The sequence below is a fragment of the Cardiocondyla obscurior genome, linkage group LG19 (assembly GCF_019399895.1).
Source record: "Cardiocondyla obscurior isolate alpha-2009 linkage group LG19, Cobs3.1, whole genome shotgun sequence".
Taxonomy (NCBI): Eukaryota; Metazoa; Arthropoda; class Insecta; order Hymenoptera; family Formicidae; genus Cardiocondyla; species Cardiocondyla obscurior.
The window spans coordinates 1,186,314-1,204,321 of NC_091882.1; the positions used below are offsets into that span (position 1 = coordinate 1,186,314).

Genomic DNA, 18,008 nt, shown 5'->3' on the forward strand with positions numbered 1-18,008 from the left:
CACGCGAGACCTCCCTTTCCGGGGACGATGGGGCGCCGTACGTCTTCCTAGGACAACCCCGTTACAAATTTCGGTCATAAAGCCCCGCTCGTCTACTAACCCGATGCCGGTTGTTGGTAGGAGTCGCACGTAATATCGATAACTCATCACCGGCCGATCGGTTAAGAACCCCTTCGGTAGTAATATGCACTCCACCCCGGGGAAATGATTAATGGCGCGAGTTTATGGGCCTCGCGCCCGAGATACCGCGCTACGGGCTTGCGCCTGCAGCCCCAGAAATTTGTAGCTGCTGCCAAACTTGTCCTGTCTACTTCATCACGCGAACCGCCGGGATGATCCTTATTTATCAAGGAGGAAGTCTCGATCGGGTTGCGACCGATGAAGAGGGAGATTCGATCGGCGGGCGATCGTAAATCGCGAAATCCTCATTGAATTCTGACGAGAAGACGGAGGAATTTGCGAGGGTAATTTAATAACGCACGGAACGACGACGATGAAAAATAATAAACGGCGCGTCTACGCGTCAGCGTATTAAAATTTACTTTATTATCGTAGAAATGTAATTATGTAATTATTATTAAAAATAGAGGATAATTTAAATTCAAATGTAATCGAATACGATTGGAATAATTGGAGCAAACTAAATGGGGCGTGTGTGTTAGCTAGTGGTTTCAGATAAATTAATGATTGAGTTTGAAAATGAAAATAATTCCATTTTAAAATACGCTGTAATATTGCGTAATAATTCTCGCGTGCTGCTGACGGTTTATTATTATCTGCTTTCATCACATTTCTGTCAACATCTATCTTACAATTAGAACTAGATTCCAAGATCCATTATACTATCTTGATGTAGGTACATAAACTAGAAGCTGAGCCAATTTTCGAATTATTACGCATGTTTTGACAGCACAAAGAACGCTCGGGAGATTCGTCCCCATTATTGATAATCACATATATTTTCCACATCCCCAGCAGCATGAAAAGCGTGAGACTGATACGTTTAATGGACCGTGATCCTACAGGAAAGACATGAATAGTAATGCGACAGCGAATTATTACCAGCGAACGTGACACGCGATGACGTCCGTAATCATCGGTCGATTGGTCGCCGGCGTTTGATAACGGAAGCGGAATAATCGTCGGGAATAATTATCAGCGCGTACGCGAGGTTCAGCTCTTCAAGATTGCTCCGAGAGGACTAATTTCATTTCTAACGAAATTACCGAATTAATACCGAAACTTTGAGTGATAGATCGCATCTATAGGCGTCACAATTCACACAGGAAACGATAGGGATTTATGGAAAATTTAAAACGTCAATCTCGTTTACTATCGATAACTAGATATGCTTGGACGTGTCTAATTATTGCGCCATATAATTTCAAAGTAGAAAATATCTTATTACCGTGGAATGCATTTTTTTGCTTTATATCTTAATACCGCAGCGTGAGATTTCGTCAGGTATTGCATTTACGGGACTCGAAAGAGAAGGAGAAGAGATTTTACAGAATATTGTGGCAAGAATGCGATTCGCGCAATGTAATCGCAAACAATTCGTCCGGTCCGCGTCGCGTCGCGGTGCGTCAGCGAGGAAGTAATCCGCATTGCATTCCGATTTGCATTCGAATGCAATCTGTGTTAATAGAGCCGAGTCGCGCGTCGCGCCACTGGGGCCGAGTAATTCATCTCTATCTGCGGCCCGGGATAAGACAAGATTTATGGGAGCGAGTGGCCGTCGATTTGGCCGTATCTACTCGCAGCAGCCGGTAATTTGGTCTATCGCCGGACCCGCCGTCGTCTCTTGAGCTTTGCGAAAGGCGACGCGGACGCCGCGACGAAGGGGAGGGGGGGGAGAAGAGAACAGAGACCCCTTTTTAGGATAGATTGATGGAATAAGTTTATTTATTCCAGAATCGATAGCTTGGGCCAGAATCGCGTGGGGCGCGATATAAGAGGAGCGAAACGCGGTACAAACGGGCGGAGATTATTGCGAAAAATGGAGAGCTTATTTTTCCGAGCGAGCTTATTTTTCCACCATGAAAATGGAGATTACGCGTTATAAAGCGCTGCGGGAGGGCTTTATGTAACACGTAATCTCCATCTTTTTTATTAAATACGGTTATAAGACGACTTATTTGCGGGGATAGGTTCTTTGAATCACGGAACTTGATAAAACGGGGGGATTAATAAATACAGCAAGAACAATGCGCGTCGTAATAATCATAATTTTATATGACGTTTGATAGAATTAATGGCAAGAAGTTTGGAAATATGGTAAATAGAAAAATTTGCAAATTGCAGAGAGACGAACGCGTACTCTCGTTCGATAACAATACTCGATACAGAGCTATTTCTGTGCTTTCGTATTTTTTAACCGTGCTTGCGCTCCGAACAATTTTCGCTCAGCTCTGCTTTATATTGACATTTGCACCACTGATATATCTCCCAATGATAAGGCCTTCGACGACGCGTGTAATCTCTGAGGTACTTAATTAATGACATCGTACAGCAGTCTCGCGGGAAAACGAGGAACGCGCACGCCGGTCGGTCGGGAGTTTAATTAAAACTGCCAACGTACATCGAACTCGACAATGAGCTTAATGCCGAGCCCTCGTAAAATAATAAAAAAAAATGAAAAAAAAAACGAGGCGAAATAAAGCATGTCCGAGACGCCAAGTGGAGTAACGACAGAATAGAGATTCAAGCTGGTGAAGAGTTATCAATGAGCAAGTGTTCAGAACATATGTACTCGCATATTTATAAAGAATATATATGTAATCCTATTTTAATAAGAAGATGCGGAAATTTAATTGTTGTCGTCGCTGTTCCGCGACGCCAATCGATTATGCGTATTTCTTTAATACGTACGGAGCACGTGTTGCGTACGTACATTTCGTTCGACCGCTGGAGAAAGACAGCGAGAGTAGGAGTAGTGGAGGAACGTAGCTCGCGCACGGCACGTACGCCGCTCACCCTTATCTTTTTTTTTTTTATTACTAGTAAAATAGGATTAATTTCTATTACATTATTATCATTATCATTTTTTACGTGCATATAATTATTTAAATCGGAATTTAAATAAAAAAAATTCTTGAAGTTTGGCTTTAGATTCTTTCATACAGATCTTGATTTTATCTTTTTACGAATACAATCCGGATACAAATTATTTGATATCTCCTATGCTCGCGCGATTTCGCGGTTGGAATTTGTTATTCATTTTACATTGTCGCTCTTTCTATCTTTTCCCTTTTCTCTCTCTTTCTCTCTCTCTCTCTTTCTTTCTTTTTTTTTTTTGCTAATTTTTTTTTCTGCCGTGGCTCGTAGATTACGCTCGTCGAACGAAACTATTTTTCTCCTCAATAGGACGAGATTATCGATTGCTCGTACAGAAAGCGCTGCGTAATCCGGCCCAAGGGGGAGGAAAAAAGCTCGCAAGCAGCGTGAGATTCGACGCGTTAATGGCTGGAATAGGGTCGGAAAAGGGCCACTGGCGGAAAAGGCAAAACGCGAAAGCGACGAAAAACGAGAGAGGTATTAACCTGCGATTCGTTATTTCGGGAAAGAACAGCACAATCGCAACAGCGATTGCCGGCCACGTGATGGGAGAGAAAAATCGACAGATCGAAAACGAAAGGAACGGCTTTAGTGATTTAATTTCAAAAGAGAAGAAGGACTTAATTTAGTTTTGTAAATTCGCGTATTGACTTTCTCGACTTGATTAAATGATCTCAAACGAGAATTAAGAACAACGTTACGTTAAAAGATCGGTGGAAATTGGAGATGAGCGAGATAAATTTACGAGGAGAGTTATAAGTGGTAAAACAAACGGGTTAACTGAATTGAATATTTCGTCGATTCGGTCACCTTTTCAGCACTGCGCCAATATTTCATCAACGTTCATTAAACCCCAGTGAATAATTTCACAATTGGATAATGTCATTTTAACTTCTCACTCGACCGCAATCGATTCTTTCAATCCTTTGTGATCAAACCTATTTTTTCACAAATGTATATGAAAATCAAGTGTTTTGTTGTCTGATTAAAGAAAAAAAAATACTTATAAATTATTGCAATATTGATTATTGCAATCTTTTTCTCTCTCTCTATAAAATCACAAAGGGCTGGAAAAACGATTTTTCATCGCTAATGTACCTCGAGACCCGGATTCTCGTGCGGACAGGATCGCAGATTAACGTGGCCGTTTTATTAGGCACGCAAATCTCCTGATAGAACGATCGCGCTAATCCGCCGGACGTTTTGCCAATTTCCGCGAACGGCGATCCGGTTTGCGCGATTCGCACAAATTGAATTAGCGGCGACGTTTATCGGCGCGTAACCCTCCTCGGCGTATACGGCATTCGGTTCGTGGAGCTTACGGGTGGAGGATTCGAGCGCGCAGGCCGTCGTTAATCGCGGAAATATCGTCGCGTGCCGCGTGCCCGCGCTCTCGTGAACAATCGCCCCCGCGGTCGCGCTAATTCGTCACGCGACGCGTGCCTCGTCCTGACGCGGCCAATTTACCTTCGCACCTACCCGCGGCCGCAAATCGCCACGTGCTTTCCACGCGACAAGTCCCCTCATCGCCGCGCAACTCATTTTTTATTAACATCCCTTAAAGTAGGGCGGCGCGCCGAGCGACGATATACCGTATTCTGGGAAGTCGCACCGTTTAATTTGATCGGCTATCGCGGTTGTATCCGATTATTACATTTACGCATGGCGAGACGTCGGGCGAGAGATATACATACACGTGTGTCTCCAAACGCATCCGATTTTCGACGAATCGAGCGAGTTCGAAGGGTGGAGAAAAAAAAAAACAAAGTGAACCGGCTGCAAATGCGACTCGATGGAAATATTACATCGGGGTGCCGAGAACGCGGTGAAATTGAATGCAAGAATCGAGAGCGTGGCGCGACGCGACGTGACGTCACGTCACGTCACGCTCGCCGTCGATGTCGGGCTTGCGAGCGCGCAATTTTCTAGGTAAAAATGCCGCCTCTAACGGTACCCGCATCGAACAATCATTGCGACAATTGCGTCCGACAATTGTCCGTTAATTGCGGCCGCGCTGACGCCTAATGGGACAAACTGCACGTGCGACGTTACTCTTGCACGGAATAAGGGAAGCGGCGGGGAAGATCGGTGTTGCGGTCGTTAATAATAATTATTATATTTATTACATTATTGTATGCGATTGATTGTGCAATTATTCGCGACGTTATATGTCAATTGTGCATCGCCGTGCGTGACGTGATGAATAATTTAGCGGCATGCTATTGCGCTGTCATTAAAAATTATTCTGCTGCCGAAAAGTTGATAAAAATACCGCGTAATTGCCAGTTCACTCGTTATACCTTCACTTTACTTCGTTTGATAGGTAGTTTATTGATTCCCCGTCATTTTTGTAAAAAGTAGTTTCATCGTCGTAGTTTTTTATTTCAATTAAAAATCTGGAAAACGTGAAATAGACCGCTTCGTGGATACGGTAAAAGCGTTGTTTAATTTTGCGATAACGAGAAACGGATTTTAAAAAAATAAAATGAAATAAAATAGGTCAAAAGTTCTTATAAATTAATTTTTAAAGTCTGGTATCGAGAAGATCTAACGTGTTCTGAAAAAAAAAAACTACATTACATTTTAATGGCACGCATTCTTTTTCGGCTGCGGCACTTTGATGCGATCAATCGATCAGCGTCGAGAGTTCACAGTAAAGGACGCGGCGGTTCGACGCATGATGCCATCAATTGGAATAGTTTTAATCAACTTAACGGACCGGAATTTATAGAGCATTCGCAGAAGCGGGTCGCCCGTGTTACTCGCGGCACTTTAATCGAATAAAAAGCCACCGCAATACCTAGAACGGATTATCAATGGCATTCCCTCCCGCACCTTCGCCTCAATCGCTTTATTACGGCGATCTTGAAATATCTACGTGTTGAAATCGCGCATACGGCTTTGCAAGCGATTGAATATCTCGCGAAAATCCGATTTTCTACGAAAAAAAAAAAATTCTTTTTTACCAATAACGTGAGGCGACTTGCATAGCTATTTTCAATGACAGACATTCGATGTACTTGTTCGAATGTGGACAAAAATTTAATTTTTCGAAAAAGTTGCAATATTGCACGAAAGAGTGATGATTTTCTGTTTTATTTTATTTCGTCCCTTTATTTTATATTTTATCTGTTATCCGGAAACGATTCGATCACGATACCGAAATCGCAGCGATGCGGAATCACGGGATGCGTTTGCCATGCATCCGCGGGATCCGATGGATTGGGATCCGGTGGTCGTCAGACCGGCAGAATGCAACTCGCTTCGTCTCGCCTCGCCTCGCCTGGCCTCACATCACCGCTATCGATTGTGCCACGCCGTGGATATCGCGGACACGCGATTTATTCGGTAAAGCGCGTTTGGCAAATTGCGGAGAAAGCTGCACCGGTCGATGCACACGATCCTCGTAAATGTCATCGCGGGCGCGTGATCGTCGGGCACCGAGCGTGCCCCGATACCGCTGGATCTGACTAACAGGGTCGAAGAAGCGTGGGGATGGGAACGTAGAGCGAAAGGGTGAAAGACCAGCTCGCTATCTACCGCTCTCCGCCGCGATCGGTGTTGAATCGGGCGGGAATCGAGTTTTAATTAATAAACCATGCATATATGCCGAGATCTGAGGGTAGGGGCTCTCGTATATCCGGGGCTTTTCGGCCTCGACAGTGTTCCGGTAAAAAAAAAAAAAATATTATATGTCGGCCTCGGTGTGCAAGAAAATGACAGCGGCGAGCAGTGAAAGTCAATATTTCTCGAATATCGATGGCTCGTACATATTTCGGGACTATCCATAACATACAAAGCTCCGTTCGAAAAACGTGCGAGCGATTCATCGACGGCGGGCCAGCTCGTTCTCGACATTTTTCACGCGCGGAATTTGTGCCGCCGTTGGATAACGCTGTTCTGTATTGTAAACGCGGAGCGGCGTTATGCTGAAAGTTTCCCCGACTTCTCGTGGCGTTAGCAGACTCTCGCGAAAACCGATGTGTCCCACGCGACACTCCTAACAGCCCGGGAACAGGTTTCTTCTACGCGAAAGTTTCGTGAAACTGAAAGCTCGCTTTACGTAACAATCCGTTAATTATTTAATTGTCTAATAAATCTAATTAATTATCTCACAATTTATACGACACATGCTCTACCGAACATTAATCGGGTACGATGCCTCACCTGCTCGCTCATTCCGAAGCTGCCGAATTTATTTATTTGCCATATCCACGTGTTGGTTTCGTTGTGCCACAGACGAAACGGTGACGAACCCAGGGAATGAATGGATGAATGAAATTACGCGGTACGAATTAATTGTCTGTATAAGTCGTCGCGCCGGCTGAACCGGCCGCGCTCGTAATTAAATTAGCACAGCGAAATATTCCGTGCGTTAAACGATGGTGTAACAAGCGAACGGACCCTCTACTCTTTCGCGGCTTCCACTATACCGCGAACCGCCGAATGTAAACGCGGACCTTTGTTTGTGTGTGATTTTTTAAATTTATTCTTTACGGGACGGGGTTGTTCGTCCGGTCGACAACTATCCCTCCCAAAAAAAAAAAAAAAAGCCACGGAAAACGCACGCGCTTCAATGCATTCTAGATTGCAAAACGCGAATGGGGAAAAAACGTGCAATAATGCCGCGCCTTTCTCGCTGCAATATCCGCGCGAGATGTAACCGGAGATTTGGAAAAAAAAACCCGGATGTCACCGACATCGTCGTTTAACTCGCGTCGCACAAATGTCCGCGACGATTTTTTTTATTAAATTCTATCTCGGCCCACATTCCACTTTTATTTACGTGAATTAATCACCCGGCAGACTTTTGCATTCTTAGTAAAAATCTTCAGAGCTATACAGTTTTCTTGTAGACCGAAGAAAAATTTTCTTTCGACTAGTATCCTGAGAATTTGATCTTGTAACAACTTGATTCTAATTGCCAAAATATTTTGGCAAGTAAATTTTAAGAAAAACTTTTTTTGATCGATTATACAATTTGATTAAGATTAAAATTGATAATTGAGAACTTGACGGAACAGTTCTTTGATGTGAAAATAAGTTAAACATTAGACGTAGAAAGGGAAAAATTATATGTACAATATTAATGTTTGTATAGGTCGCGATTAAGCATAAAAATTAAAAGCGACTTACTTTACTTTCTGAAAATGTGCGTGTGGAGCTCCGCCGCGTGCATACCATTGGTTCCGTTTCCAGCAAAAGACAGAGAGGGTGGTAGCAGGTGGGAAGAATATCGATCGAGCGGATCAAACCATCAAATCGAAATCACTGAAAATATTCATTTAACAAAATTGTAACGTGTGGATGTATTGCGAAATATTTTATTCTAAATATTTAGACTGAATCAATTGTTGATTATGCAATTAGCTTGAAGAATTTAATGCAATTAATATACGAATGTATATACGAATACGAATTTAAAGGAACAGAAAGCGACTAAATCGTCGTAAGGGATCACGCGTCTATATATTATCGGTGAAAATTGTTACATATAGTAATTTTCGCGCGCGTAGGACAACACATTTATTTAATAAAAATACAAAATGATAGTTACTCTGGCGTTGCTTCGCTGACGCAAAACTCCTCTTCGAAGCTTCCTCCTGATTCTTTTCTCAGGATGTCGTCCTCTGATCTGTCCAGGATCGTGTTTTCTTCCCTTGCATAAGATTTTCACCTGAACAAAAGAAAAAATTTACATGAATAAAATATTCTGATTATTCCAGCTATCGCGTTGAAATTTTGCGCGCGAGAGAAAGTATCTTTATTGTATAGAATTAAATATAACAAGAATGCAAAGGTAGAACACGATAAATGATAATTAATATATTGCAAGTAATTACATAAGTATTATTTCCAATTTTTCGTGTCGAGGGTAATTTCCGACCAAAGATTGTTGATTGCAGAAGGTAATTTGCATCGATCGACGTCTTCGTTTATCACACGTAATTATTTTACAATGCTGAGCGTCGTCCTTGATTTCCAGCAGATGAAAACCAAAGTGACGACGTGTCGATCGTGCGAGAGTCGCCTACGACGTGTAGATCGTCCGAGTAATTGCATGCAAAATGTCGAACATCCAAGATCGAGTCGCGTACGCTGTTCACTTGCCGTCCTCTGAATATCTTAATAGGCCGCACGAATTTACTGCGCTATAAAAGAATACATATATATGTATAATTACTTCTGCAGATTTAGAAAGATGCTCGACTGCTGGCGAAGCGATTATTCAAGTGACGCCGAGACGATATATCGCGCGAGTCACGTACGCCATACGTGCAATGACTTTCGCGCGTCTCTCTCGAGCGCTAAGCACTTTACTCGATAAAATAAATTATGTATGCCAATTATCACACTTAGTATTACAAATATTAACACGCTACAAACTTACAGCCGGTGAATGCGTTGCGATGCTCGCTCGTCGATTACGACCCGCTTCGATCAAATCTTCGGTAAAACGTCGATCACTAACTTTCATGACTGCCAACCGAATTTTTACCGGCCGCGACACCTCCGCGACGCGTTTAGGGGGAAGGGTAGCACTGAGACATAAAGAGTGCTTTCCAACTAGCGACACGGCGCATCACTTCATCCTTGTTTAATAATTGACAACAAGAAAAATGAAATGTTCACTGTGTTGCATGCATCGTGTGGATTTGTGTCGCTAGTTGGAAATAACTCAATGGCCCACTCGTTGGATACGACGCGGTATCTGTCGATTAGATTAATCCTTTGTAGTTTCTGTAATTAATTCCGAAATAATACCTGTATCCGGTGAGAAATTCCAAGCTCGGCGCGAAGATGAAACTTTATCCGCAACGTCCTGAGATATATCGTTCGACGATCGTCCGCGACCATGATTCTCTTGAGGAAGCGTCGATATGAAGTTGCTGCAGAAGGTGTCCGTCTGTCGCTTGATGACCCCAGCGCTTGCGAGCGTTTGAATTGTAATTATATTCTATTATAATTAAACGTTTCTGTTACAGAGAAAATGACCAAATAATCGGCTCTTACTTGGAGATTGTGGACGTTACTCTTGAGGATTACGGCGAGTACAAATGCGAAGTCAGCAACGGCGTCGACGAGGAGATTACATTGGCAGCTCACGTATATCGGCAAGGTAAAATCCACTATTCGACATCTCTTCAACTTTTCCTTGTCATTGTAAACTCACAAGTTGAAATAAAAATGTAACGAAATAACCCACATTGGGGGATTTTAATTTGATATTAATTTAATGTCACAATAATTAATTTTGCACGTTACATAAATTAATCATTGAACGTTGATTTCTGACATTTTCAATTTAATATTTATAATTATTTATTTTAATGTCGTGCTTCGAAAGCTTTTTATGCGAATGAGATTTGAAATATACCCGGCAACGGATTAAATAATTTTACTTGTTATTTACCGACTACGATTGTTAATTATGTCTCGACGCAAAACGCATTTAATCAATCTGAGTGGTTTATTGTTCGCGTATAAAAACAGACTAGCGTCGAATTCATTTTAATAATCGGTGGAAATGTCTGGGAAAACGTATCGGTCAACTAGCAAAACCGCGCACGCCGACGATTCGCTTTATCGGTTTTAATTATACGACAAATTAGTTACGCGGATAAATTGGTACGACGCAACGATAAAATTTTGTTTTTAAATTGAACACAGATTTAATTCACCGTCAAATTTGATATTGCATATTTACACCGTATCGTTTCTATCTGATATTTCGCGATGAATTTAAGCATTATTTAACCTTCGTGCGCGAACACTTCCATTTGTATCTTTTTATCGGAGTTAAAACATTTTGGGATTACACATTATTCAAATTTACTCGTTTACAGCATAAATATTTTTAAAAACCTTTGATTTATCTTGATATTATACTTAATTTTATTGTTCGAGAGCATATATTTTCATTACATTTCTTTAATTAATTTTAAAGATAAGATTTTTGATACTGAAAATTTTTTTATTTTTTATTACGATGAAGGATTTATCGCTATTTCGCTTTTTGCGGAAAATTTCGAGCGTTCTTTCCCTTTTGATTTGCAGAGCCACAGTTCGTGTTGAGTCTTCCGAACGGATCCTGGCGGAAGTCTCTCCTGCTAGCAGTTCTCGTTCTCGTGCTGCTCTTATCTGCCGGCGCATTTTACGCGCGTTGTTGGCTGCCACTTGCACTGTTCTGTCGAGACAAGTTCGGCCACCTCGAGGAAAGCGGTGAGTTCGCAATCATAAATAACCTTTTCCCGCGCGATCTCTGCCACTCAGCAATTGCAGCAAGAAATCTTCAACCTGTGCTGTTCCTGTGGATGCTCTATAGAAATTTGGCAATCAGAGCTCACGAAACGGTAAATCCCGAAACTCGTATTTCCCAGGAGCTTAAAAATCCAAGCCAAAGAGCGACGTCTAACTTCTTAGACTTAAGGAATTGGTCTTTCGGGGTCGCGAGTTTTTTTTTTTTTTTTCCCTAAGAGTATTCCGCGTATGCGCGAAAACCTTTTGATTTAAAAATAAAATTACGCCCTCATGAGATAGAAGAATCCATGAAAATAACATTTTAAAATAATCAGAAAACGGCGAGGGTCAGAATTTAATTTTCTCCATTTAAGACTTTATCTTCTACCCTTCCGGGCGATCCTAATTTAAAGGTCCTTAAAACGCCGGGGTCTCGTTGTCTAAAGACAGGAATACAGTACGACATAAAATTCGAAGTCGCATGAATCGCGAGGATTTTTCCTTAATCCCGAAACTAAGGCGATCTTGATGGGCTAAAGGTCCTTGCTCCGTGCTCCCCGCTGCTCGCGCTGGCTCTCCGTTTTTTTTGCGACGACAAATTCGCCGCGGCAACGTGAACGAGAAGGTTCCGTCGGGGTAATTATCAGCAACGCTTTTTCGTCCACTTAATTGTGACTCTTAATTACCGCGAGAAGTACCGCCAGACGCAGCGCGGGGAGGAAATTGAAGTGGCTGTTCCTTGATCTTTTTTTTTCTGTCCTACGCTGATCTCCGTCTTAATCTGATTTACTTTCCTCTTTATTCCGCCCTCGTGCATCATTCCCTCAATTTGTTTAAATAAAATTAAATATGCTGATGGCGACGCGAGTCCCTCGGGAGACTTTACTCCCGGTTTCGAGATCCCATCGGGCTTTATTCCTTCGTTTCTTCAATTGTGTCGACCCAGGTTTTACGCATTATGAATTGAAAAGTGTTTTTTTTTTTTTTTTTTTATAGGATTCCTTATTTAAAAAATTAAATACGTGCAACACAAGAGACGATAATTTTGTAAGTGAGAAGTCGCGGCAGCCTTTGTTTTGCAGCTGCATAATTTCAACGCGCTGTCTCTCGCGCTCACAATAACGGGATAAAGATAAGGAATTAAATTATAACAATGAATTTGTAAGAAGTCGTACGTTCGGTAAGAAAAGTAACGCGTGGAAAATTGAGTTACGGCCTTTAGCAATTTTAAGACCGCAAAATTCCAGATTGCACGGGACTGTAAAGTTGTAATTCTTCCGAAACAGATTCTGATTTTTCTAAAAGCAGCGAGAAAACACGAAAGAGTCCCGCGAGATGGGAAATTCGAGAACGAGAGAAGACTCGAAGAAGGTCTTTCGAAAGCAGAAAATTCCGCCAAATTTTAATCCTTCTAAGAGCAGGGAAGAGAACAGGAGAAGAAAAGAAAAGAGGGGGAAGACGGGAGGAAAAAGGAGGATTTTTGCAGGCACAAAAGACGACAGCGGCGTCGTTTTATTCCTCCAGGACATTCTCCGGCAGGAAGAGCTCGCGTAAATAGGAGCCCCGATCTAGTTGAGGCTTAATGAGCTGCGTCCTTCCTTTCTTTTCTCTTTTTTTTTCTTCTCCGTCCTCTCTCCTCTTTCCTTCTTCCCTTTTTTTTTTTTTTTGCTCACCTAACCGATCGCACTTTAATTCTTCCCGCCCTTTCGCAATTTACTTAAGTAACGCTAATTCCGCCGGGGGCAGGAACTTTCAAAGGATTTTGCGCGGTCTCTCCTCTCTATCGGTGCCGTCGCGTTAGCTGTCCGCTCGCTTCAATACTGCAGACATGCCGTAATATGAACGATGTAACTCGTTACACCGAGGTTCTCTCTTTGCATATTACATTTAACAATTACAGCGGGATTATTACCGGCGTTTAGTCGTGCCCCGCGATTAAAAATGACGGCAAAGATAGAAGGATCCAATGTCCCGTCCTCTCAGTCTGGAAAAGGGGAACAAGCGTGTAGACATGTATTTATGTGAGGGCGAAATGTACAAAGCACGGTAGAAAAATTTATATCAATTAATGTAATAACAAATCTTTTTTTTTTACGCAGCTTTTGAAATTCCGGACTGTCCGCAGCAAGATCGAGGTTCCGCCTTAAATTTATTTACTCGCGTAGAAATTGAACAAATAAGGAATTATTTAAAGGGGTTCGTGTCTCGTTTCTCGAAATTTATCAGCTCGCCGGGTTTTCCTCGCGCGCATGGTGTCCAACCCAAAACCTTTCTCGATTTCCGCCCTCCAGAATTTCAGACAAACGTCGGACGACAGAGGTGGGTTAAAGAACACGTCGTGTCCCGACCTAAATCTTTGCGACAGCTCCTCCTCCTCCTTGACGTCGCTCACCTGACGTCGCCGACAGTGAGAGTAACGTCGTCAGGTTCGCCGCGTCGCGTCGGGCCCAATTACGGCCGGACCGGCAATTTGAGGCATTAGCCATGCAACGAGATATCATTAGCCAGCCGGCTGCTCCGTGGTCGACCCGACCGAAATGATACCGTCGTCATCGTGCATCTCGGCCGAGAAAACGAGCCTCGGTCGGTCGAGAGAAACGAGCACGCCGCCGCCGAAGATCGCGCTAATGGCGAGACGAGCGACTGTCTCGCGCGCGCCGTGTGTTCCGAGAATCCGCCGGTAATCGTCGTAATTTTCTCTCTCCGCGTCCCCGTATAAGGCAGCGATGTCGTGGGACATTCGCTCGCTCGTGAGAAATCGAGCGCGACAACGCGACGTTTCCGCCGGCTGGGACACTTTCGCGCGAGAGAAAAAGAGAGCGGCTCGCGCACCATGGACCTCTCCGACTTGATCAGTCCTCTAATTAAAAAGAAAAGAAAAGGAAAAAAAAAAAAAAAAAACCAAGGTGAAAATCACGCGATTTCCAAAGGATGTGTCGTAAGAGTTTTTGTAAAATTTTGCCTATTTTTTAAATTACTTGAAACAGAAACAATGAGCGCCTGAAATTTATCATACGATTAATTCGATTCTATTGCCAAGTATAGTATACGTTGATTGATGAATAAAAAAATAATTAATAATTAAACAATTATGAATTACATTAGAAATTGTACATTTAGAAGGAGATAAGTTAATGGGACTTGTTATACAGTTGCACAAACGATCTCGGTAACGATCGGGGTCTTAATTGTCGCAGGGGGCTATTTGCCGTTTCCTTCCAGACCGCTGTATTCCGCGAACGTACGATCCGATAAATAAGCGGCGGAATTACGATAAAACTAAAGGGCGATGTCGTAACCGATTCCCTTAACCGCCTCTTCCTCTCGCGCCCGTCATATAAGCGCCCTCGCCCATTACGGTGCACATTATTTACCTCTATGGGACATTTTGCGCGCATAATGGCGTGCGGGCGATAACGATTTAATCTATTTCTCGAGTGAACGGTTACGCGCCTCCTTCCCCCTCCGACTACGCGGGAATAAATTTTGAGTAAACGGAAGCGATAATGCGCGAATTATTACCGCCCTCTTCTCTCCCCTTCCCGGTCCTCTATCTCGTACCTTGCCGCAGCCTGCTCCATTTAAAATTCGTTCTCGGATCGCACGAGATTTCGCGGAGGAGCGCCAAATTTCTGTTTTATATTCATAATGTGAAGAATCTTTCCCTTCCCCTTCCCCTTCTTACTCCACGAAAAGTCGATTTGCGTCTCTTATCGTGTCCAAGAGCCCTTTAATCTTCCCCGAACTTTGTCTGATCGGTCTTAAAAACGTGCATATACTTAACGAACGAACAACGGACGCGAACATTTATAAATAAATTAATCATTGCAAAAATATTAACACACATTACCGACGAATGTCGCAGTCCCTGTGCACATTTGCTAAGTGTATACGCATCTCAAAAAGACTGAAAATCGATTTACAGATTATAATATTTGTTACATTTATCTCTTATATGCATGTGTACGTGTGTGTACATTTTTAAGCCTACTAACCCTGGAATTCTAGAAATCAAACGGCGAGGAAATTTTTACAAACTGAATGCAAATCGCGAGGATAGCTTGAAGTTTCCAGGTAAAAAAAAAATCGCGAAAGGATCAAAAAGAAAGCGCGATCGGATAGTAGAAATTACCGCCGGCTGATTTCCGAATCAAACTAACTGTCGCGACCCCGTTTGCCTCTCGCCCCAGCTCAGCTCGGCCCAGCTGACGAAAGTCGGAGTAATCACGAGACCGCGTGACTGTGCATTGCAGACGGGAAGGAATGCGACGCCCTGGTGTGCTACCACGAGAAGGACTCGAGCTTGGTGATCGGCATCGTGATACCCACGCTGGAGTCCAGGCATCGGTACAAGTGCGCGGCGCTGGAGTTGTCTCAGCTGAATCACAATTGTAAGTACCCGTGGCCACTAGCGCGTTAATTAGCGGCGACGACGGCGGAGGTCCCCCCGTCCTCCTCCTCATCTCGCCAGATAATTACGTAGCCGCAGCGACGGAATGCCCGCGGAATACGAGAGCACCGTCACTTCGTAAGACACCTGTGCACCTTTCCCCTCGGTCCCTCGAGTCATTTCTCAATCTTCTCTCTCAACGATACTCGTAACGCTCTTAAAGATTGAAAATTTCACCCTGTATCCAGGAATAAGCTGGCATGAATTATTTCGTTTCTTCTTTTGAACGTCTCGCGTCTCGAAATCGCGAGAAGTCGCTTCAAATTTCTTTTGAATTTCCGCATTATCGAATTTTTCCCATAAACGTTGACGAGAGAAAGAGAAAGGAAAGGAGGAGAGGAACGGCCTGCGCGACACCGAGTACGTACAATTCAGTAGCAGCGACGCGAAAAAGATCCTTATCGCGTTACATAAGGAATGAAGACTCCTTTAGAAACAAAGAACGAAGAGACAGTCAGAGAACAAAGTAGGAAGAAAAAGGAAGAGAGGAGAGAGAGAGAGAGAGGGGTAAAGAGATACAGAAATGTACGCTCGACGGGACTCCCTGCGGGGTTTACTTTGCGGTGCATCCCGCGGCGATGCGGCCCGCATGCGGCGAATATAGGGGGTGAGCTACGAGGGTGGATATTCAGCAGCGGCGAATGTGGGCCACGAATTGCGGTTCAATATAAGCAACTTCGCAACCGGAGGGTTGAAAGGGGGTCGCATCTTGTGAATTAAAGTTAAATAAAAGCTGCCCTTCTCGCAAGACGGCAAAATCGCATTTGCTTCCGGCAATCATATATACGGCAAAAGTATATCATCGATCGCGACTCGTCGAGAGGCGAAACGAAATTAGAGAAGCGCATAATGTATACGGTACGCGCGGGTCGCGCAATTTAATTAAAAATGAGTGTAGGTAAATCGAAGATCAAACGCGGTGCATTTCGAGAGGCGTCGATACGCGCCGAAGATGAGTTGCGATAGTCATTATTTATATGAGGCCGAATTAAAGCGGATAAAATCGAGTCGCGACACGCAATTAACGTAAAAGAAATGTAACTCAAAGTGCAGATTTTTCAAAGATGCAAAAGTTACATCGCGATTTAAATTAAGAATTTTTAAATACAAAATTATTAAATTATTTTTTTTATTTTTTTTTATTTCAAATATTAAATCGATGAAAAATTATTTAATTCAAAGAAGCGTTTAGTAAATTGTAACAAATTTATTTATCGTTTCTCATATCTCGTTTAGCTTCGTAATTTCGGCTCTCACGGTCTACAGGAAGTCGCAGATATTTCTACGCGGGGTCGAGTTCTTTTCTTGAAATTTCTAAAATTATGGGACCGTAAAGGCACCCAATTATGCGTATATAGATCCCTAAACTACAAATGCACGCAATTGAATCGAATTGCGCGAATTGGAACAGGAAAAACCAGCGAAACGCGCGAGTCGTTCTTTCTTTTCTTTTATTCTGCCACAGACCGATTGTAGCGTCGAAACCACGTGAGTTACAATGTGGGGCAGTTTCTCTCTTTCTCTTTCTAGTCGCTGTTACTTTTTTTTTTTTTTCTGCTTCTCATGCAACGGCACGTGATTTTACCACGTGGTTACGCACGCGGAGCAATAAATTGCTTGAAATAAATTTCAACGCAAGAAAGATTTGCAACTCGGCGGACCGATCACGGAAGAAACCGCCGGTCGTGGGAGATCGTTATCCACCGTATGAAGTCGCGCGTAGAACGGTTGGTCCTCGCGGTATAACCGGAAGTGACGGGGCCGAGGGGGGCTCTACGGTGAATCGTGGGAATCACGACAACTCGGCAACTTGGCAAATTGAATTAGAAAGTTCGCCGCTCTCTCGGTCGTGGAGTGTCTCGTTTGTCTCCACGGCGGTATCGAATTAGGTGCATGGAGACCCCACGTGTACAACCGCGATATATTCGCGCCGCGAAGTTGCCGAGGGATAGACGTGGGTGCCGTGAATAGGGAAGATGTAGTGTTGCGCGAATTACGAGGAATGGTCCTGTAAAATCTGATTATTGATACAACAGCAAAATCTGCGCGAGTAAAACGATTTAAAGTAATTATTACGGATCAGCTATTAAAAAGGAAATATGGGCAGTTAATATTCTCGGTTTGCGTTGTTAAAACTCTGAAACGGTGCGACTAAAATCAATTATGGTAATTATCGAGCTAAAGTAGCACTGCTCGTCAAGGTAAGAAACATATAATATAATATTCTAACAACCGTAAAGCGATGAAAGAGCTTTGCCCC

General features: G+C 43.1%; 1 protein-coding gene across 1 annotated transcript in view; it reads left to right on the top strand.

The window, feature by feature from the left end:
- Window positions 1–18,008, top strand: part of LOC139109987 (interleukin-1 receptor accessory protein-like 1) — a 138,175-nt gene that overhangs the window by 113,868 nt on the left and 6,299 nt on the right. Inside the window, exons 4-6 of the mRNA XM_070669454.1 lie at window positions 10,044–10,177; window positions 11,116–11,280; window positions 15,552–15,689. Coding sequence (XP_070525555.1) covers window positions 10,044–10,177; window positions 11,116–11,280; window positions 15,552–15,689 — 437 coding nt within the window. The remainder of the gene's footprint in view (window positions 1–10,043; window positions 10,178–11,115; window positions 11,281–15,551; window positions 15,690–18,008) is intronic.